This window comes from Arachis stenosperma, chromosome 9, assembly GCF_014773155.1.
Source record: "Arachis stenosperma cultivar V10309 chromosome 9, arast.V10309.gnm1.PFL2, whole genome shotgun sequence".
Taxonomy (NCBI): domain Eukaryota; kingdom Viridiplantae; phylum Streptophyta; class Magnoliopsida; order Fabales; family Fabaceae; genus Arachis; species Arachis stenosperma.
This window is the reverse complement of record NC_080385.1, coordinates 3,228,189-3,250,930: the sequence shown is the minus strand read 5'-3', so window position 1 is coordinate 3,250,930 and position 22,742 is coordinate 3,228,189. Positions and strand designations below refer to the sequence as shown.

At 29.3% G+C, this 22,742-nt stretch overlaps 2 protein-coding genes across 2 annotated transcripts; one reads left to right on the top strand and one right to left on the bottom strand.

The window, feature by feature from the left end:
* Positions 1-6,243: 6,243 nt before the first annotated feature.
* LOC130948830 (uncharacterized) lies at positions 6,244-14,554 on the top strand. The gene is made up of 15 exons (XM_057877702.1): positions 6,244-6,792; positions 8,642-9,035; positions 9,137-9,314; positions 9,461-9,600; positions 9,753-10,974; positions 11,076-11,176; positions 11,306-11,450; positions 12,167-12,235; positions 12,324-12,369; positions 12,469-12,830; positions 13,036-13,115; positions 13,223-13,358; positions 13,596-13,779; positions 13,888-13,970; positions 14,136-14,554. The coding sequence occupies exons 1-15, from the start codon at positions 6,693-6,695 to the stop codon at positions 14,271-14,273; spliced, it is 3,378 nt and encodes a 1,125-aa protein (XP_057733685.1). The 5' UTR covers positions 6,244-6,692; the 3' UTR covers positions 14,274-14,554.
* A 1,249-nt stretch (positions 14,555-15,803) lies between these two features.
* Positions 15,804-16,770, bottom strand: LOC130951058 (60S ribosomal protein L37-3-like). The gene is made up of 4 exons (XM_057879669.1): positions 16,630-16,770; positions 16,409-16,544; positions 16,197-16,298; positions 15,804-16,007 (listed from the first exon to the last, which is right to left on the bottom strand). Exons 1-4 carry the CDS (start codon positions 16,630-16,632, stop codon positions 15,961-15,963), a joined length of 288 nt encoding a protein of 95 aa, XP_057735652.1. The 5' UTR covers positions 16,633-16,770; the 3' UTR covers positions 15,804-15,960.
* Positions 16,771-22,742: the final 5,972 nt, after the last annotated feature.

The following is a 22,742-nucleotide window of genomic DNA, read 5'->3' as shown; positions in this document are numbered from 1 at the left end:
AAGATGCCAAGTGTCTAAAAAGAGAAAATTTACAAGACAATACTTGCTATTATTTTAATAAGTTGTAAAGTTTTTTTTGTTTTTTTTTTTTTGCTACTTCTTAAAACACGTGAAAAAATTTAGTAACTAAATATAATAAATATTTATTAATTAGTGACTATAAAAATAATATTAGACTTTTTTTGTGAATTCTATTTATTTTGGGTAATGATTACGATTTAAAAGATTAAAACATTTTCATAAATAATAGTAAACAATATAAAATTTGCAATATACGTAAATACAATCAAATTCAATACTTGATATAGTCACAAAAAAAAATTCAATACTTAATACGTGAAATAATTAAATTCATCTCAAAATTAAAAATTAACACATAATAAATTAAAAATAATTAATTATTTATTTATCAACTTAAAAATCAAAATACAATATAAAATACTGTTTAATATTTAAAATAGATAAATTTAAATTTAAATTAATATTCAAATCATATATATTAATTAAAAATTATATTTACGTATATCACAAATTTTATATTATTTACTAGAACTATTATTTATGAAAATGTTTTAACCTTTTAAACCGTAATCATATTGTTTTTTTAAATATATATTACTTTCTCAAATTTTTTAACCAAATTATTACTCTTTTTATATTTCTAATAAATTTTGATAGTTATTTTAAATAATTATTTAATTTAATTAGTATTTTAAAATAAATTTTGTTCATTATTATTCTAAAAAATGTATCTAATTATTATAGAAATTTTTTTATGTATTTCTTGTGAACATTTTAGAAGGAGACTTTTTTTTCTCATACATATAAAAAATACTTTTTTCTATAAATCTTGTAATTTATAAAATTTAGGTCTGTATTTTTAATTTTTATTTATAAATATGGTTTGATCCAAAATAAATAAAATTTTACAAAAACAAAAAAATTCAAATAAAGGTCTAATATTAATTTTATAATCACTAATTAAATAAACATTTATTATATTTAACTATTAAATTTCTTCATGTACATCAAAAAAAAATTAAAAACATTTTACAACTTAATAAAATAATGATAGATATTGTTTTTAAATTTTCTCTCTCTGGACACTTGGCATCTTTTGCTATTGACAACACATATATATAGGTGTAGAAGATTCTCTCCTTCTACACCATAAAATCCACCATAAAAATAAAACGAATACATTTTAAACACGACTTGACCATTTGTCTAACATCTGTTTTTATTTTATTTAATCGTATCTTAATAATAAATAAATTTTTTTTAAACATATTTAAATAAATATTATCATTACGTGTCAACATATTCAATCTTATTATTAATATGTATTTTTAAAATAAATTTAAAAATAAATAATATATATTAAAATATTATTATAATTTATCTTAAAAATATTTTATATATATATATATATATATATATATATTCCTGTCTTTTATTAAATTTTAAAATTTGTGTATCTTTATCCCAATCCATCATAGTGTCTTCCTCAATTGGCATATTTATAGACTCGATAGCTAATTAAGAATGTAATTGTCGTTATCCTAATAATTTAATTATATCCTTTTTATAGTTATTCACTTATCATAAAAATTAATTAATTTTAGAATTTAACATTTAAAATTGTTAATTAAAAAAAATATGGTTCTTAGTTTTTGAAAATTAGAATGAGATTTTTTTTGGTGACTCATTAAAATGAGATTTGATTTGGTAAAATTTTTATTTTTTAAAAATAATTTAAAAAAATTTATTTTAAAATAATAATTTTTAAATATTACAATATTTTATTTAATAAATTAAATTAAAAATAATTTTAAATAAATAGAAGCAAAAATAATTGTATTTGGTAAAAAAAATTTAAAGTTTAAATTTTTTATAATAAACATAAATATAAAAATTAAATTTAAAAATTAATTAATATATGAAAGTATATTAAATTTTTTAATTGTGATAAGTATAAATTAATTTTAAAAAAATCACTTTTTAAATACTTTAAAAAACATTTTTATTTTTAAAAAACTGTAAATAGAATTACATATATAATTTTTTTAATTTATTAAATACAAAATAAAATTTTTTTGTAACTTCAAATAATGTTATCAAACTAAGTTTGAATCGATTTATTCAATTAAGCTAACTTAAAATCACACATTTAATTGGTCTAATTTAGACAAAAAATTCACGCATAAAAAGAATTAGTCTTTTTAATAGTAATAGAAATATTACTCATGATATTTTACCAAACAAAGTGTATCAGATAAGTTCTTAAACACTGGTGTCGTTTCAATTGCTTCTTCTTGCGTTTTGGTTTTCTTTTCCGAGCGCATGCATGCTGTAGGAATCCTCTTTTAGCGGGAAGATATATATAAATATTAAATTTAAAAATAAAAAGTAACGAAAAAGAAGGAAAGTGTGCAAAGGCCAAAGGGAAAGAGAGCGTGAAAGACAACGTTGAGAGCACGTGCTCCGTGTATATGCATCTTAGAATCTTATAACTTATACAGAAGATTCGCTTTATTTTTTAATTTTATTTTCTCTCCATTCTTCTATTTATTTATTATTTTTTATAAAAGAACAAACAGGTCTTGGACCGATCCGCAAACATTCAAGTCTTCCATAATTTAAAAATACATTTAAATTTTTTATTTTTTTAAAATTTGGATATATCAATTTTTCATATTTATTTACCAACAAAAAAATTAAAGCATAACTTCTGTTGTGCTGACTTAATTGATACGGATGTACAGATAAAATAATTTTTAAAATTAGATAAATTGAACTTAAAAATCAATGTATCCACATTTTTAAAAAATTAAAAATTTTAATATATTTTTAAATTCTCAAAATATTAAATATGCAAATTTTGTAAATACTTCGTTTTCATGAAGGATATCAACTTGAAGTATTTTGAGTTGGGTAGGATTTTCAATTTTGAGTTTAAATTATATAGTTTCTTAAATAGTATATTATTTAACCAAATTAGTGATAAATAATCAACTTTTTATACTTCAGCTCTTCTTTGCATTTCTAGAACTCTAGAAGCAACTTTTTATCCTTCAGCTAATATTTTTATATTATATGATGTTACTTTTGTGTTCAAATATTTTATTTTGATATAAGTGCTCCATATCTTTTTTGGTTTTTTACAGTATCTCTTAATCCGGCAAGCCAAGAACTAATATTTAAAGATTTGTCATTGATCAATAGGTTGCTGCATACATAATACAGAATTCGAAGTCCAAATACTTACTTAAGCGGACTAGTGAACTAAGCACTAGACCAACCTTAAAAACTTTTCTATTTTACAAAATATAATTTCCAAACAGCATACATTTTTTTTGGACCTGCACAGCAAACTTATTTAAGCATTGGATTGATTTGATTGAGCCCAAAAACTTTTTGAATTATCATGGGCCAGGTTTAGGTTTACCCCAAAATATTGGATCCAATTCCAAAAGTCAGGCCTAGTTTATAGATAGGGGAAAATAGTAGGGGAAAATATACTGACAAGTGACAATAATGTTTTTTATACATAAAACTATAAAAGAATTAAATATTATATCAGTTGTTATATATTTATATATAAATATATATTATTTAATTTATTTTAATATATATTTTTTATTATAGTATATATTTTATATGAATAATTGATTTAATAACTGATTTTTTTATATACAAAATATATTTGTAATATGATTGATGCATGTAAAGAGTATACTTGGAGATTTAACTAGTAGAAATAGCATAACTATTTTTTTAAAATTAAAAAAAAAATGATAAAATTATAAGAGAGTCATCGAATGAAATTGAAAGTTTTTCCATCTTATAGTATATTTTACTTTTCATTTCATTTGAAGAATGATTCTTCTTCTTTTTCAATCACATTGAAATTTTCATACCTTCAACATTTATTATTATTATTATTATTATTATTATTATTATTATTTCTGGATTTCAAAAAATATAGAAAAAAGAAAATGACTATCCTGGTTTTAAAATAATAATTAAAGAAGAAGAAAGCTATGGTTGAAATCAATTTGTGGATTAACCCAAACAAAAAAAGAGGGAAAAAAAAAAAAGAAATCAATTTGTCGTGTGTCCAAAAGTTCATGGTGGAAAAGTATGATTGAAAGATATTGAATTTAATAATGAAATGGATAGCTCAGCTACTACTAAACTAATGATGAGTGATGACCTAGCATGTTAAAAATATAATCATTAGAAGCAATTAGATTGGTTTCTAGGGTACTCTTAATCATTTTGTTAAAATATTGATTAGTAGAAATTAACCTAGACAAAAGTGTTTATATCAACCTGCTGCTTTATTTGTTGACGAATGCTACACAATTAGAATCATGTGATGGCAGTTAGACTCAGGGTGTTTAACCATTTGAAAATAATAAAAAAAAACCCTTAATTATCTATGTGATTGAATTAAAAAATATTAACATTTTAATTTGTGTCTTATTTTTAGTATATGTAAATTGCAGCAGCTCATTTTCATTTATTTTTAACATGTAAGAGTTGCAATAATACATGATTTTACGTTGAGTTTAAAACATGATTATAGAAAATTATATCATTAAAATTAATAATAGTTAAAACAGCTCTAACTAAAATCATTACGTTTTGATAAATTATTTGAGATAATTTAACAATTTCTTCATTTAACTCTTCAACTACAAGAGACCTAGTTAATTTAACCCAACCCTAAAAGTTTTAAAAAACAAAACTACACTAAGTTAGTTGTTAGTTTTAAAGAGTATAATAAGACCAAAACTAAATTCCTTAAAAAAAATGTCTTTTACATTAATTTTGTAGAGTTTGATCTCACATTATATAAAACCTTTCTTAAAATATTCGTTTTAATTTCACTTATATATATATATATATATATATATATAAAATATAGAATCGTGGATTATAATATTTTCACAATATTTTTAAATTCAGTAAATTAAAGATTAATTTGTCTTGAATTTAGATTTTATTTAAAAATTTATTATTAAATAATAAATTACTATATATACAAAGTGAAATTCAAATTCCAAAATTTTGGTTAAGCGAAATTAATAAAGCACTCATATCATTGGAGTATCTCAAATTTAATTCTCAAATATCAATATAAGAATAATTATCAAAATCAGTCCTCGAATATTTTAAAAACAGATATTTTAGTCACTGAAAAGGTTAATATACATATCAATCTCCCACGTTTTTTTCTGTTGACTAAAATAGTATCTATACCAGTTTCCGACGTGATTTACTAACAAAAAATGCTGAGTTGACACGTTAATTATCACATGTGATTGTTAAATGTCCACGTGTGCAAGGAAGACAAAACCATTCCTAAGAAGGCGTAGGATTTCTCTATGAGGTCCTTAATTTGGGAGTACACATCTTGCAAATAGCAAGGCAAGTGGCTTCTTTGGCAAGGAGACGATCGTTAGAGATGAAGGAAACCAGTCTGGTGATTTGTGCTTTGACATCTCGTTGATGGCGATATAGATCAGGGTTTAAGTTTACAGCAATTTTGAACAATACAGACTGTAAATTTATGCTGAACACCGCAGATTAAGCAGAAGATAAGAGAATCAATACTAAATTACCAGCTTCAAGAAAAACGATACCATTTATTTTTATCCTTTTTGAATCGCCTTACGCAATTAAAAAAGTTGAGGATTTAACAATTAGTCAGTTCGATTTCAAGGCTTAAGAAATAACATGCTTGAAGGAGAATGTGTTTTAAAGAGTAGAAGAAGAAAGAAAAAAACTATGCTTGAATAAGCAGATCACATTCCCTTCAATGTGACATTGCAAAAAATGTTTGGTTGCCAAGAAAGTTAGATGATAAATTGTAAAAAATGTACGAAAGAAAATATGTCTCTATCCATGTTGATTAGAAGAAGACGAACTTTTTTTAACGTTAATATTTTAATTACCTCTAATTAACGTGCTAATTCAACATTTTTTGTTAATGAGTCATGCTAAAAATTAGTCGAAAGATTATTTTGAAAAAAATGATAAGAATTATATGTATATTAATTAAAAAAATTAAAATATCCACTTATAAAAGTTTTGGAGACTAATTTAAATAATTATTTTTAATATAATTAAGTTTTGTATGGTATGACTAGTCCAAGGATATATTTATACTTCAAATCAAAAAGCCCCCAGCAAAGATTAAAAAACAGAAGAATCACACGTCAAATCTTGAGTGTGTGTGATTAGAAACTAGAAACTGCAGAGAGCCAAAGAGAAAAACTGACTCACACACACAATGAGAAAAATGAGAGAAAATTAAACGCACGCTACCACCACCTTCATAACCGTCACCGTAACCATTTTCAAGCACAAGCAAAACCAATTTACCTAACGGTCATACCCATACCCTTACCATTACCCTTCTTTCTATTCATTCAAATCCCAATCCAATCCCTTTTTTTTATTCCCAATTTGTTTCCTTTATTGAGCTCCAATTCCTCATAAATCTTTTCTTTTTCATTTCATCGCGATCCCCAAGAATTCATCTTACGGGAGCGCCAAATTCTTCGAAGCAGAAAAAAAATGAAGCTCCTTTGGTTCCGATTGATCTGAATTGGGGCTTTTCTTCTTCTTCTTTCTCTTTAACCCAGTTTTGTGGCGCGTTTGGGTATTGAGAAATTCGAGGAATGGCGAACCAGGTGACAGTGAGGGACCTCGCGGAAGAAGCCAAGAAGAGGATTGTCATCTTGCTCGTCTCTGTCGTTGGACTCTCCTATCTCATGTCCCGTGAGTTTTTTCACACTTCAATTTTTATCTCATCGCAAAAAATAAAAGAAAAAAAAATCGATTTTTATGTTGTTATAGTTCGTTTGGGTCCTCAATCGGTGTAGGGTGTGTTATATCAATTCGATTTTTTTTTAATATATATAATTTATTTGAGCTGAAGTTAAACATTGAGATTGTTCATTTATTTGTATATGCTTTTTGGATTATGTTGAATGGTTAGATTAGCCCCTCATTTAAGTTCAACAGCTTCCTTGATTGTTCTGCTAATGAAGTATTTTCATGCATATTAACACTACAATGTTGCCACCTTTGCAAGAACGGTGGGTTCAAGGTGATATTGTTATGATATGACAGTTAGCATGTATTGCATTTTCATTTGGATTTAATTTCGATACATAGTAAATCGGTTGATCATGTATTGTCATGTTATTAGAAATCCTTTACTTTTGCAGTAACTACCCTATAGTCAATTATACGATGGATTGCAATTGGTTGGTAGTGTCAGCTATATTAGCTGACAATGTATCAAAATTAAGGGGGTATATAAGGTGACGCGGTTTGGGAAATATTTAATGTGAGTGGATTTGGGAGATTTGCAGTGGGTAAACTTCTGTTTTACTCCACTTCTCTAGGGTTGAGTTGATATTGTACTAGTATGGATATAGAGGTGGTATGACAAAATATTTTAAGAACAGAGGTATGTGTATGGCCTTATGGAATATTAAAGTAACGGCATGATAATATTATAAAGATTCTCATATTGTTCTTCATCCACTGATTATGATGCTAATAAATGTTCTAACTCCAATAAATATGATGTTTATAAATGACATAACTCCAGTTTATTCATTATAAGTCTATAACATAGTGTTTCGCTTTGCATAAACCGTTGAAATCCTCTGTCAGTTTTGCTGGTAGTATGATACCATACAAATTGACATAGGAATATAGTATTGAAGTCTGAAAAGTTGAAAGCAATTAGGATTAGCTCTCACTGTAGCAGTGAACCTAGAATGCAGTAAGTAGAAACTCAAGAATTTACCTAGTCACAACCTTATGCGTTAACATGGGAGACCTGAGACCCTTTATATATATATATATATATATATATATATATAAAATAGTTGGGTCAAACTGAAAAACCTTATAAACTTTTCAAATCCATATCATGCAACAACAGAATATAATTCTACCATTATTACCTTGAAAGTACCTTAAATAATGAACTGCCTAAAATAGGTACTATGAAGATCTCACCAGTCTCATTAAATCCAGTATAATTTTACAAAATAAAATTCTTTCACCCTACCCCCCTTCTAGACCCTGGATATACCTTTACAATTTGATTTATGCTGAAATATATGGTTTGTTTCTTTGTGACATTTCCACATTATGTGTCTCTCGGTGCTTGATTCTGTTTAGGAGAGACAAGACAAGGGATATATTGTGTTAAAATATTTAACACAAGTGGAAGCAGAATAAATTATAGTGCTGAGACTACATCATGCTTAATATAGGGATATGTGATGAATCTAGAAAGAAGTTGGGGTTGCACAAGGATTTCGCATTTGGTAAAACTGTAAAAGGGAGAGGCAACAATGCTAGTTTGATTTAGTTTTATTCAGAAGCTTTACATTTTTCTAAACTATGAATGAAAGCCTAAGGCAAAATGTTATAGCTCATTTAATGTCCCCAAATTATTTGATCATTTAGTGAAACCAAACCAGCCCTACAAGTTGAAAACTCCTGCTTGCGTTCATCTGTGGCTAGAAAATATTGTTGCTATCTACTTATGTCACACAACTTTATGTCCTTGCAGTTAGTTTAATTTTTTTTGCCTTTATTTCAGTGACAAGCTCCACAGTTTGGGTCAACTTGCCAGTTGCAGCCTCCTTGATCATCTTTCTCAGGTATTTATCATTAGATTTTGAAATGAAGAGAAAAACAGCAGCATACAACAATAAAGCAGGCTCCACCAATGTTCAGTCTTCAAAGAAGCCCGTTGAAAGTTCTAAAGTTGTTGCAAAATTTGAGTGGAGAAAAAAGGTGAATTCTCCTGTTGTTGAAGACGCAATTGATCACTTTACCCGGCATCTAGTTTCTGAGTGGGTGACGGATCTGTGGTACTCTCGCATAACACCAGACAAAGAGGCTCCCGAGGAGTTAGTACAACTAATAAATGGTGTTCTTGGGGAAATTTCAGGACGCATGAGAAATATAAATCTAATTGATCTCTTGATAAGGTTCTTAGTTTAAGTTTTTGCCTATGATTTTTTTATTTTTTTTAAATTTGTTTAGGATTACAGATTGATGGGTTGGGGAATTAATTTTTTTTTTGGTTCAGGGATCTGATAAATCTCATTTGCACACACTTGGAGCTGTTTCGTGCTGCCAACTCAAAGATTCAAAAAATGCATAAAGGTCCATTGACAATTGAAAGTCGAGATATGGAACTAAAAATTGTATTGGCTTCTGAGAATAAATTGCATCCTGCTCTATTTTCTGCTGAAGCTGAGCATAAGGTTTTTTTTTTCCGTGTTGATTTATGCACATTTACTGAATAATAATAATGATGCTGAGAATATAGTTGTCATCCTTGGTCCATTATTTGGTTCTTGTATTTTCTAATTTGGGTTATATAATGCTGCATGTGTTTCCTAATGTGCAGGTTTTGCAGCATCTGATGAATGGCCTCATGTCTGTCACTTTCAAGTCCGAGGATCTGCAGTGTTCTTTCTTTCGATGTACTGTCAGGGAACTCCTTTCATGCACTGTCATGCGGCCTGTCCTAAATTTAGCCAATCCAAGGTTGATATATTTCTTCTTCTTCTTTACTTCATTTTTGACTTATGTTGTTCTCATTTTTTTATTCATGTAGCCGACCCCACTTAGTGGGACAAGGCTTTGTTGTTGTTGTTGTTGTTGTTGTTGTTCTCATTTATCCTGCTATCTGCTGGCAGATTTATTAATGAAAGAATTGAAAATGTAGTAATCAATAAGACCAAGATTAATCCGGGGGTTGCTGTAGCTCAAGATGCATCTCAGACTAATGCAGATGAATTACAGACTTCGTGTGACCATTTCTCTGACTGTTTAGATCCTTCTGTTAGTGGTGTGGAGCTTGTGCAGTTGAAAAATGGTCCTCCCAAGAATGCAGGGTCATCTGCAAAGAATAAAGCATACGATAATACTAAAGATCCATTGCTTTCAGTTGATGCTCGGTCTTCTCGTTCATGGAGCTCATTGCCTGGAAATGCCCAAATTAATTTGGAACAAGGTATTCAACGCCATCGTTCTGGTGGAGAGTGGGGAGATATCTTAGATGTTATCTCTCGAAGAAAGACCGAAGCCCTTGCTCCAGAACATTTTGAAAACATGTGGACGAAAGGGAAAAATTACAACCAAAAGGATGATGAGAACCAGCCAATTGGCCGTCCACAGCTTCCTGTAGCAGGACAATCACGAAGGGTAGATCATATGAAGGCAAAATCTGGAACCCAAGGAAAAGGCACTAATTCAAAGATGATTCCACCTAAAGGAAGCCAAATTAATTCTGGATACAGCAGTCAGTTAACTGGTGAACATACACCCTTTCATGCAGACAAGAATGGATCAGCTTCTTCTACAGTCCCTTCATATAAAGATGATGAGCATGAGCGCATCCATATGCAAGTTGGTGACTCCGGGAGCACTTCTTCTTATACTTCTGAAGATGATGATCCTAACACTGTCACTGGTCTTGATTCCCCTGTAACTAAGGTTTGGGATGGAAAGACTAATAGAAACCAGGCAGTTTCCTATGTTCATCACCCACTTGAAAATTTTGATAATCATGGTACCAAGAAGAGGAATAAAAGCCATTCTCGCTATCCTAAATTACGTAGAACCCAGTCTGGAAGTAAAAGGTCTAGATCAAGTGATCATGACCCAAATACATGGGAGGAAGTTGAGAGGACAAGCTTTTTGTCTGGAGATGGTCAAGATATACTTAGTGTTTCAAAACACACTAATTCTGATGATTCCAGTGATGATGCTGATACTGAAAGTTTGGGTAGAATTTATAGTGGAGCAGCAGCTTCATCTTCTGCATCCTCTATTTCAAAAGCAGAATCTTGTAGTTTGGTTGTTAATCCCCGTAAAAGCTCCTCAGCCATAGGTTCCTTTTTCAAGTTGAGATGTGAGGTACTTGTGGTGGTGCTTTGTGATTCCTTAAAACAATAATTGATAAAGTTCATATATTATTATGCTTGTATCTGAAAATGAATGCTAATTTACTCCTGAAGGTCTTAGGTGCAAATATTGTGAAGAGTGGCTCAAAATCGTTTGCTGTTTATTGCATATTGGTTACAGATGTAAATAACAACAGTTGGTCAATTAAAAGAAGGTGCAAAAGCTTCTACTGTCTTTCATTCAAGTTTTTAATACTATTTTCAATCTAATAATCTTCACAGTATCTAGTTTTACTTATTTATTTCTTTCTTTAATTTGGCTGATGTTATTTCTTACTTTTAAGGTTTCGGCATTTTGAGGAGCTACATCGACGCCTGAAAGAGTTTCCTGAGTATAATCTTCATTTGCCTCCAAAACATTTTCTGTCAACAGGTTTAGATGTACCAGTCATTCTAGAGCGGTGTGAATGGCTGGATAAATATTTGAAGGTCATTTTTCCTCACCTTTGTTGTTATGTGTTTAATACTCACATTTCTTCTGTTTCTTCCACTATGCAATACTGTGCCATTAATTAATGAAAAAAATTAGAGAAATTTTGTGGCCCTGGTGTCTGAATTAAATTAATACATTTTTGTTTGTGTAAATAATTATTTCTTTGGCAAATTAGTAGGTTTGCGTTATTAATGAATTGGCTATTTTGTTAATTTATCAACTTCAATCCCAATTATTACAAACCATATATGCTATTAAGTACTATTAAGTAAAGGCATCCATAGGACTTCATAAGATGCACACCTAACACAAGCATATTAGGCTTGAAGTACATATAATGTGCACAAGTGTATTTTTATTTCAACCTTATTTACGAGAATAAGATTATCAAAGATCAAACTTTAGAGCACCAAGTCAAAAATGCTTCGTAACCAGGTCATATCATCTCACATAAGGATAGGCTATTTGATAAAGGCATTCCTGACCTATATAAATGAACTTGCTTTTCCTAACGAATAATTATCTGGCTTTTTTACGTGATTCAACTGGAACTATGAACAATTTTGTTATAAGCTGGATATATGTACTTCTCTGTTATGTGAGGTACTACCTTTTGCATCTTTAGCTTTATTATGATGTTATTTTTTGTCATTGTTTAAAATTTTCATCAACTATGCCAATATTTTGCTGACTCTTGGATTTTGCCCTTCAGGAACTCGTGCAGCTACCAACAGTTTCTGAATCAATTGAAGTATGGGACTTTCTGAGTGTTGACTCTCAGGTCTGGTTTCCAGCACTTTTTTCTCTTCAGCAGGATTTTGTTTTTTCAATTATCTAACTTATCTCTTAATATATATATAATACCGCAGACATACATATTCACAAATTCATTTTCAATCACAGAAACGCTACCAGGTGATTCATGGTTGATGAAAATTATTAATATATATGATTTTTTTCCTCCTCCTTCCTGTTGACATGTATTGCATTACTGTGTTTATGGAACTGTTCTAGTTGGACTCCATGCTAAGCCATCTGAGAAGACTAAAAGCTCTTCCAACTTCGCTGAACCTGCAAGTGACGTTTTTGCCACTCGAAGAGAGAATTATAGTGCTGACAGCAAAGAGGCTATTCTGCGAACAAGAAATAATGCTGCGGTTGATGGATTGAAATCAAAAGCAAATGGTGTGCCTCTTTCTCTACCAAAAAGGAATGCCCAGGAACCTATAAAGCCAGTTGACAAGTCTGGAAGTAATGCAGATATTGTTCCATCAAAGACTGTTTCTTCTCTCAATAACGTGCAGAAGGCGGTGAAAAGAGATGGTTCAGAGGTGTCTGATGTGCAGCATGCTACTTCTGATGGTTTTCCAACAGAGGTTATGTAGACCAAATCTGAATCTTTGGTTCTAGATTTACTTTTATTGCCTAATTTTAGGTGTAGATGAGCAACATAATATTTTGTTTTTCTTCTCATTGTATTAGTTAAAAGGCACATTCTTGTATTTGGTTGTTAATGTTGTTCTAGATTATCATATGAATGTTGGCTTCTACATTCTGAATCAATATACTTTTTACATGCAGTGGGTACCACCAAATTTGAGTGTACCAATATTGGATCTGGTTGATGTTATCTTCCAGCTTCAAGATGGTGGATGGATTAGGTAATTCGCAAAATCTTAGCTATTTTACCTTGAACATGTGATGTTTGATTTAAGTTCCATTTGTTATGCTCATATATGCTTAAACATTTTCTGTGTGTACGTTACAGGCGGAAGGCATTTTGGGTTGCTAAGCAAGTCTTACAACTAGGAATGGGTGATGCCTTTGATGATTGGTTGATAGAGAAAATCCAGCTTCTCCGAAAGGGATCAGTGGTTGCTTCTGGAGTCAGCCGAGTTGAACAGGTAATCTTCCAACCAGTTTGTTTTTCCCAACATATGTGAGGTTCTGCGAGCTATCCTAGTCATTTACATTTCTTTCAGTTTGTTGAAATCTATGTTTCTGTTATCAATGATATAACCCTGATAGTCTTTCCGGAAATAAGAATTCAAATTTGTATGACGGGTAAATACTATGTGTCTCTGTACAACAATTAGAATAGTGTATGTACTGATGAGGTATTTTGGTTTCAACTGTAATAGATACTTTGGCCTGATGGAATATTCTTAACCAAGCACCCAAATAGACGACCACCACCATCTCCTGCTAAAACATCTGAGAGTTCACCTCCTGGCCAAAAACCTGCAGAAGTATCTCCGAGGATTACTGATGAGCAGCAAAAGGAGGCAGATCGACGTGCAAAGTTTGTATATGAGCTTATGATTGGTAATACCCGCTATACCATTCTCATTTGTCTTCATCATAGTTATAATAATACTTCTGTCCATAATTCTATCAAAAAATGAAAGTCTTACTCCTGCCTTCTCTCTGCAGATAATGCACCACCAGCAATTGTAGGTCTTGTAGGTCGGAAGGAGTATGTACAGTGTGTTAGAGATCTATATTTTTTCCTTCAGGTAATGTCTGTCTAATATGTTAACGTTGTTCAAAGAAGCTTAATTGTGTTCACCTATTGATCATCCGGTGTGATGTGTCTACGCGCTAATTGTTAGACTTTTCCCTGTGCAAGAATCTGTGCAATATTTTGATGTTTTGGGTGCATGACACATTATTTTGTGCAGTCATCTGTGTGCTTGAAGCAGCTGGCTTTTGACCTCCTTGAGCTGCTCCTGTTGCAAGCATTTCCAGAACTAGATGATGTATTCAAGAAAGTGCATGAAGAAAAGCATAGATTTGGGGAATTCATATCACCAAAGTGAATAGTATAATTTTGCATGAGGTCCGGAGACACAATTGTACATGGAGATATTATGCTTGTGCCTTGTTCTTTTCTTTTATTCTCCTGAAAAAAGAAAAAAAAGGTGAATTTTCTGGTGACCCTATTTGTCTTTGCAACCCATCATCTATCTTTTTCTGCAAGTTGATGAGTTGAAGGCAATTTTCCCGTTCATAACTTCGGTTTTGTAATTAGTATTGGCGTCTTGAGGAAACAAAACTGTAAATTTTGAGAATAATGCAATCATTGTAAGTTTTTTTTTTTCTTTCGGGCTTGAAATTTCTCAACGCAAGCTGCTGTCTGGTGACCGATGACAGGTATAAAGCACTTACACAAGATATAGCAGCATAGTTAAGTTATTCTCTTCCCTCTATCGGTCACTCAGCTAAATACAATTATCTCTAATTCTCTATAATTATTATTTTTATAATAGGTGACCTGTTTAATTGAAAAATTTTCAAATATACTTTTAGTCATTTTTAACCGTTGATCTTAATTAAGGGTGATCTTAATTAGGGGTTTTTATGGCCCGTACTGAACAGGATTTAGTTAGTTCAAATAATTCTAATACTTTATAAGGCCAATTTTAAAATTATAATTTTATAAGTTTTATATAACATCATTAAAATATTACTATTAAAGATTAAAATTTAATAAATATTATATAACATTTATATCAAAATAAATTATTTTAAAATAAAAATAACATTATATAATATAAAAATATAACACTATTATAAAACATAACTTCACCCAACCAATCCGAGTCAATTCGACAAAATCTTTTGGTTCCAGACTCTTGAATGCCCTATATTCAATATTGCAATTAAAAAAATTATAAATTCTTTTTAAAAAAAAAAGTAAACTACATTTACATGGTAATATTACATACAATAGTTTATTCTTTGGGGCTAAAATCTTAGTTTACTATGTAAACTCCAAAAGGAGCCAAGTTTATCTACCATTTACCAAGAACACCCAAAAGCCTAAACTCATTTATCGCTTTCCTTTCTTCTCTAGGTAATACGATTGGATTTCATATATTAACTTGGTTGCTGTGCATTTGGACTTAAGTTTCTAACTTTCTATGCCTAGTGGCCTGAGCTTGTTACAACCAGGTTCTCATTTCTTATATTAAAACCTATGTTGGCTGCTTTAACTAGAGAAAAAACAAGTCAAGCAAAGTAACTAGTGCAGAGGAAAAATATTAGCAGCAAATATAACTCCGAGACACATAGCTCCACATGAAATAATTCAATTACACAAATATGCAAAGACATATTACTACAAAATCTAATTATAGATTAGCCACATTCAACATTAGAGAATTTACATTATATGAATCCGCATTGAATCAATCAGTAATCACTTAGACACTTAAGAAAGAGTGATCAACACAGTGGAAAAGCGAGGCCTGCGGGAGAAACTACTATGCATGTGTAAGATCAAAGCAGATAAATCAACACAGCTTTACCATACTTCAGAGCAAAAATTTGGATGTAAAAAACTCTCATTAAACAAACAAAAAGTCTTACAGTATTGATATGTTGAAGAATTATAAAGGTAGAATGAAATCAAAATTGATAAGTAATGTCTCAATGAACTTTGCCTCAATATATAAAATTCTTGCAATCCTATAAATTGAGTAAAAGAAACAATCTTTCAAAGCCTTAGGCAGTAGCAGCAGCTCCCCTCTTCCTTGGTGCAGCTTCTGTGCCTGATCATAAGTAATAACAATAACCTTTAGAGTCACGCATAAAATACAGTTTAATAAATACTAATAGCATGTCATATAATTCCTCCCAAACTAATAATCATAATCATCAATGACAAATTGACAATAATAATAGAACTGTTTAATGGAACAATAAAAATGGGAATTTAACAAATAAAAGAAAATGAGTACCTTCTCTGAAGCCACTCTTGAACCTGCGGGGGACGTGGCGCAAGTACCTCATCCTACCGGTTCCGGTGGTCTTTCTCCTAATGGCCTTCACACTCCAGTTATCTAAATCCCAAAATTTTAACTATTACAATTACAATTTGAGGTAGTAATTAAAATTACAATATAAGTTGCAGACAAAAAATTGAATTTTTATTTTAAAAAGAAGTTGATACATTTTCTCTTGCGGGCAGCAGGGAAGGCGCAAGCGGAGCACCGACTCTTCTGGAGATGGAAGCTGCGGCGGCCGCACCTCACACAGAGCGTGTGAGTCTTGTTCCTTCTCTTTCCGAAGCTCCCTGTTCCCTTCCCCTGCACTCACTCATTCAATTTTCCATTCAGATCCAAATTCACAGAGAGAGAGAGAGAGAGAGAGAGAGAGAGAGAAGAGAGTTACCATTGAAGCAGATGCAGAAGAAACCCTAACCCTAGAATGTGGCTGGAAGAGAAACGGCGAAAAGAAAGGTTGTTTCTTATATTAATATATGGGAGTTGACGATGACGACAATGAAGTGAATACTGCGAAATACAGTGTCAGTATTGGTTAGTTTGGCATCAATTTTAGGGTTGAGGGTATTATGGTAACTATACACATGGTTCATATTGTCAATGGGCTTTTCTATGGGCTGGCGCTTCATCTGGCCCAACTCATTTATTTATGAGATAGAATAAATTATAAGAGCAGAAAACTACAGTCCAACAAAAAAAAAAAGCTGATTACTTAATAATGAAACAATAGCCTTAACTCAACTGCTATTTGGTAAAAAAATTGCTAACTACACTATTATTGAAAAAAAATAACAATTAACAATAATACCTATATCTATAAATAAATGGGTTATGATAGGTAACAAATAATTTTTTTGAACAACATGAACAACCACCAATCAAATAAAAACATATTACACCTCCAAATTACCCATCTAAATCATAATATTAGAATAACTATCTGCACACTTAATGAAATGAACATCCAATATATCTATTGTTCACATTATTTAATATTTTCATTATCTACCTATACTTTTCCTAAATAATATGATAAAAGACTTATAGAAATGAGTTTAGATATAGACATTATAAGTATTATCAGTTATCAACTTATCATCGAGAGTAAATTATTATTTTGTCTCCTAAAAAATTTAATTTTTAATAAAATATTCTTTTAAAAAATTATAGTTTGACTCTCTAATGATAATCTCAGGTTTACAGAATACACATTTTTTTCATAAATAGCAAATGATTTATATATTTGATTCAATTTTTTGTATGATTGAGAAAAGACACACAAAAAAATCAAGTAAAAGGTTAATCTTTAAAACTGTTTTCAATTTGTTTTTAAAATTTTTTGCATTCAAGTAAAAGAATTACAAAAAATTTCACTCACTGTAAAATCATTAAATTTAAAAGATAAAAAGTTTTTTTTATGCAGATTTCCAAAATATATATCTCATCAAAATCTAATTATCAATAATAATGATAAAATCACTAAATCTTTTGAGCTTGAAATCACTTTATTAAAAAGTGAATCTTTTGAGCTTAAAATAGTAGTTTACTCTCATTAAAATTCGTATCATAAAAATCTATATAGTGAAAGATGTCATACAAACCCAACGATGGAAAATGTTGTATTTATAATTAATTATTCTATATTCATTTTTTTTTTGAGTTTAACTATCATAAATAAAATATTTCTAAAAGGAGAGAGAAATAAATTATGGTATTATAAGAGGTTATGAAAGTATGTAACACTTAATATTTATGAAAAGTTAACAAAACTATATATTAGTGAGTTTAATAACTACTATAACAAATTTGCTGTTAAATGTGATTGCTAGGTTGATATTGTTGGTAATTGCATGACTAATATTTTCTATTAATCTGATTCGATTGTGTACGAAGCAAAAAAAGGCTAACTTTATTAAACTTGTGCAGTTCGGCGGTTAACTTAATTGTTGTTATTATGCAGGAGATTTTTTTAACATGTCAAGCGATGAGGATGTATTGGGAATTGGCAAGAATATTGCCTTCAGCGGCAAGCAATCAGTTTCGAGGATATTACCTCTTATATACTATGTACTCCTTATGTATTTCTATTATATAAAAAATATTTGTTGAGTTATTACCCTTATTAATTTCTTATTTCTTATGTACTCTCACTATATAAAAAAATTACAAATAAAAAAATAATCTAAGTAATAAGGAGCTCTTCTGAAAAGGAAGGGTTCTATCCGGAATTCCCTTCCAACGAACAGGATAACGAATAAGAAGAGAAGCCATATGAGGATCCAGAAAGATGGAGAGAGTTATTAAAGACAGGAAAGAACTTGATCCCCAACTTCCAAACCTGCTAATGTCTGATTTATTCTTTCTGGTTTTAGCCAAGTGGAGTAACCCCACTATTGCTGATCGTGAGATTTTGATTCAGGAAACTAAGAAATTGACAGATGTTCCGGTTCTATTTATTGGAATCAATGTCCATGACTTTCCAGATTTTGAGACACTCTTTCAGGATCATCTGATTGCACCTCCGTGCACGGTGCTCTTACGAGGATCGCGCTGTGTTGAACATTATGACTATATTGGTACCTCTACTGCTGACATTGCTAGATTTACCAACATAAGGATTGAGGCTGCAAATAGTGATTAATTGGATATCACAAGAAAAAATTGTCAACAATTTCAATTGCCCTAAGTGGCAAGCAACTAGCTTCGAGAGGTATTATCCCTTATATATTATCTATTCCTTATGTACTCCCACTGTATAAAACATATTTGTTGAGTTATTATCTTTATGTATTCCTTATGTGCTCTCACTATATAAAAAAAATTACAAATAAAAAAAAATCTAGGTAAAAGATTAATTTTTAGAACTTTTTTCAATTTGTTTTTAAAATTTTTGCCATTCAAGTAAAAGAATTACAAAAAATTTCACTTACTGTGAAATCATTAAATTTAAAAAATAAAAAGTTTTTTTACGCAGATTTGTAAAATATATCTCATCAAAATCTGATTATTTATAATAATGATAAAATCATTTTATCAAAAAATAAATCTTTTGAGCTCAAAATAGTAGTTAGTCTCTCATTAAAATTCCTATCGCGAAAACCTATATAGTGAAAGATGTCATACAAATCCAATGATGGAAAATGTATTTATAATTAATTATTCTATGTTCAATTTTTTTTTTTTTGAGTTTAACTATCATAGATAAAATATTTCTAAAAGGAGAGAGAAATAAATTATGGTATTATGAGAGGTTATGAAAGTATGTAACTCTTAATATTTATGAAAAGTTAACAAAACTATATATTAGTGAGTTTAATAACTACTATAACAAATTAACAATTAAATTAGTGAAACCTAATAGTATATATGAAAGGTCATAACATGAAGTTTGGAACCGCATGGCATGTATGAAAAGTTAGCGATGGTACACACCCGAATAAGAATAAGAACAATTTACATCTTCATTTACTTTTCATAAAAATGATTCCTACCTTTTATTTATTTAATTCTTATTGTTATCAAATTAAATAACTTTACTTTTGCATATATTTTATACAATGTGATAACATACCATAGAAAGAATCAAGTAAAAAAATGTCTAGTTACTTTTCTTAACAAATCACCTTTTAAAGTCGCATACATAAGAGTATATTTAAGATCAAGAATTATTCCCACTTTGCTTATTAAAAAGATGGCTAAGTCAATAACTCTAGCAAAGATTTCCTTGCTTTTCCTTTCGATTTCTGGTTCATCATCCTTCATATCTCATACCTTTTGTTCTATTATTCATTGAAAACTTAATATATTCTAATTAAATCTAGCATATTGATCTTCTTTAACAACTATGTTACGTTGTTGCATTATTTTGCAGTTGTTTCAAGGAGAAATGAAGTGGCTGAAGCAAAGACATGTGTAGAAGTGTTGATGGAATCACATTGCATAATATCCAATGAACCTTGCATAAAGTTATGCTTGGATCAATTTGGCCCCAAATCCTCTGGTCATTGTAGTTTCCCTATTTGTGTATGCTCCTATGAATGTACTGAATATGATTAATTACTAGAATATACCTTATGCCTATAACTGCATTTGCAATTATAAATGGAGACGATAAGATATTTTCAAATAATTTTGATTGAAAGTGTTTGGGAGTAATGAAATTCTATCGAAGAAATTAAACAATAATTGCAAGTGGAATCTGAGTGATTTTTTTTTTTGTGCGTATATGTGTGTACTTTGCATGATTCTTATATATTATTTATAAACATTAGAAACACAACATAATTGAAATTTCAATGTATATACCAAAATTATTAATAATGGACAAAACTAACCTACCATTATAGGAGCTCAGTTTCCGATAAATTTAAAACGGTGACTTAGGGCTCTTTATCATTGTTTAGGGTATCTAAAGTTAAAAAAAAAACAATTATTTTTTATTTTAAAAATAACAAAAGATTATTAGTAAAAGGTGGAGTGTTTTTAATGTCCCTTGAATTGATCAAACTCTAATTTTACAATATTCTCTAGAAGTGTCAATAAGAATGAGAGATTAAAGTATGTCTAAGTTTAAAGTTGGAAGAAAGCACTTTTATGAAAAAACAGCTTAAGTGATATTGGTAGATCATCAGCTGGAGCTACCTCGAAGAGAAAGAAAAAGAAAAGAACAAAAATACTCTTTTAATGATGGCAAATGCTACCATGATGTTGAGGTGCTATTGTTAAAGTCGGGAGGAATTCAAAAAGATTATTTCTTCGATTTCCTTTGTAAAAGGTACGTGTAAACTGAATTTGGTTTTAAACTATATCTATTATAATCTTCTTTAATACTTTTGTCATGCTCTGTTCATCATCATCGAAACAGAAACTTAAAGCTAAGATGCTAGTAATTTATCTAGCTTGATGAAGTAAAAAATGAATATAGAGACAAAAGCTACTTTGAATGCTAACTTGTTGCAACATTCACTTTTAATAGGACACAATACTATTTCGAGCAAGAAAATAGACTCATATGATGCAAGTATGAAAGTGATGTTGGACCTGAATATATGCTAGGTTGAGAGCTGAAATTAGCAATTGATGCAAGAGCATGTAAAATTAGTAGGTTAATTATATTAGTTAATTGTAATAAGGGAATACAAGTTTCATATTGTTTAGGATAGTGAACTTTATGTTATGTATTAGTCCTACAGCGTTCAAGTTATGAAAATTTTTTTTTCACCGGTATAAATAATTCATGTATCTTTTAAAATTTATTTGAATATGAAATAAACTGTGTGCTTATTTTTCTCTGGGCTCTATGAGAGTGAGTAAGAAGTGGATTTATGGCTATTTTCAATTTTCACCATAGTAGAATTGTTAACCTCGCCAAAATTGGTGACCTAAGTAACGTCTGCATCAACAACCTATTATTAGTTAGATGTCAAATAAACAGAATCTATTATTTTTGTTGTTGTGCAGCTCTGCAGGAGATTTTGGTAAGATATCAAGTGATTTAAAAAATGATTTGAGGATCAAGAAAGACATCTCAGTCACAACTTTTGGACTTGTTAATGTCCAATTCTACTTTCTAGTTTTAGCCAAGCGGTATTAATGGTTTTTTTTATTAGTTCTGATTTTATATTTTTTTATTTTTAAATTGATAATTATATTATTCGAGTATGTCTAAAACGAGCACAATCATTAGATTTGATTAGATAAAAATCAAAGGCTACTATGAAAAAAGAGTATTGATGGACTCTAATAAATACAGAATATCCTAGTACATAAATAAATATTTTAAATGACAATATTTTAATATACAATATTTTAAATAATAACAGAATCTTTTATTCTTAAATAATTAAATATAAAATATATAAATACAAAAATATTAGTATTCTTTATTCAATAAGATTAATTATTATGCAAGAAATTCTTATGATATTAAAAAATTATATTAAAATAAATTTTAAACTGTAACATAAAAATATAAAATAATTAAAATTTTATTTTATATTACTTGACAAATAATTATATTATTATATTCAAAATTTATTAATTAAATAATTTTGTTAAAGATATTATTATATAAAATAATTTTTCATCAAAATATTTCAAAAATATAATTTATTTAAAATATTATATATAATACTTGAAAATATTAACCTTTTTTAATTTTTTCAATTTTTTTTAGAAAAGAATAAATAATATAGTTCTAAAAATATGCCTATTATATTACATATTACTTATATTAGTAAGATCTAAACTAATCAAACTTATGTAATTAAAAATATAAACATATAAATACAAAAAAAATAAAAGTATTTCTAAAATATTATGACATTGGTAAGACCTAAACTAAACATATAGGTCTTACTTATATTAGTAAGACCAGTGGCGGAACTTGAAACAAAATTTTGAGGGGGCAGATAGAAAATAATTGTCAAAACACTTTTGATATGGACCCATTTAAGATAAGCTTGTCTAATCTCATCTCTCTGATTTGGATGATATTGCCAA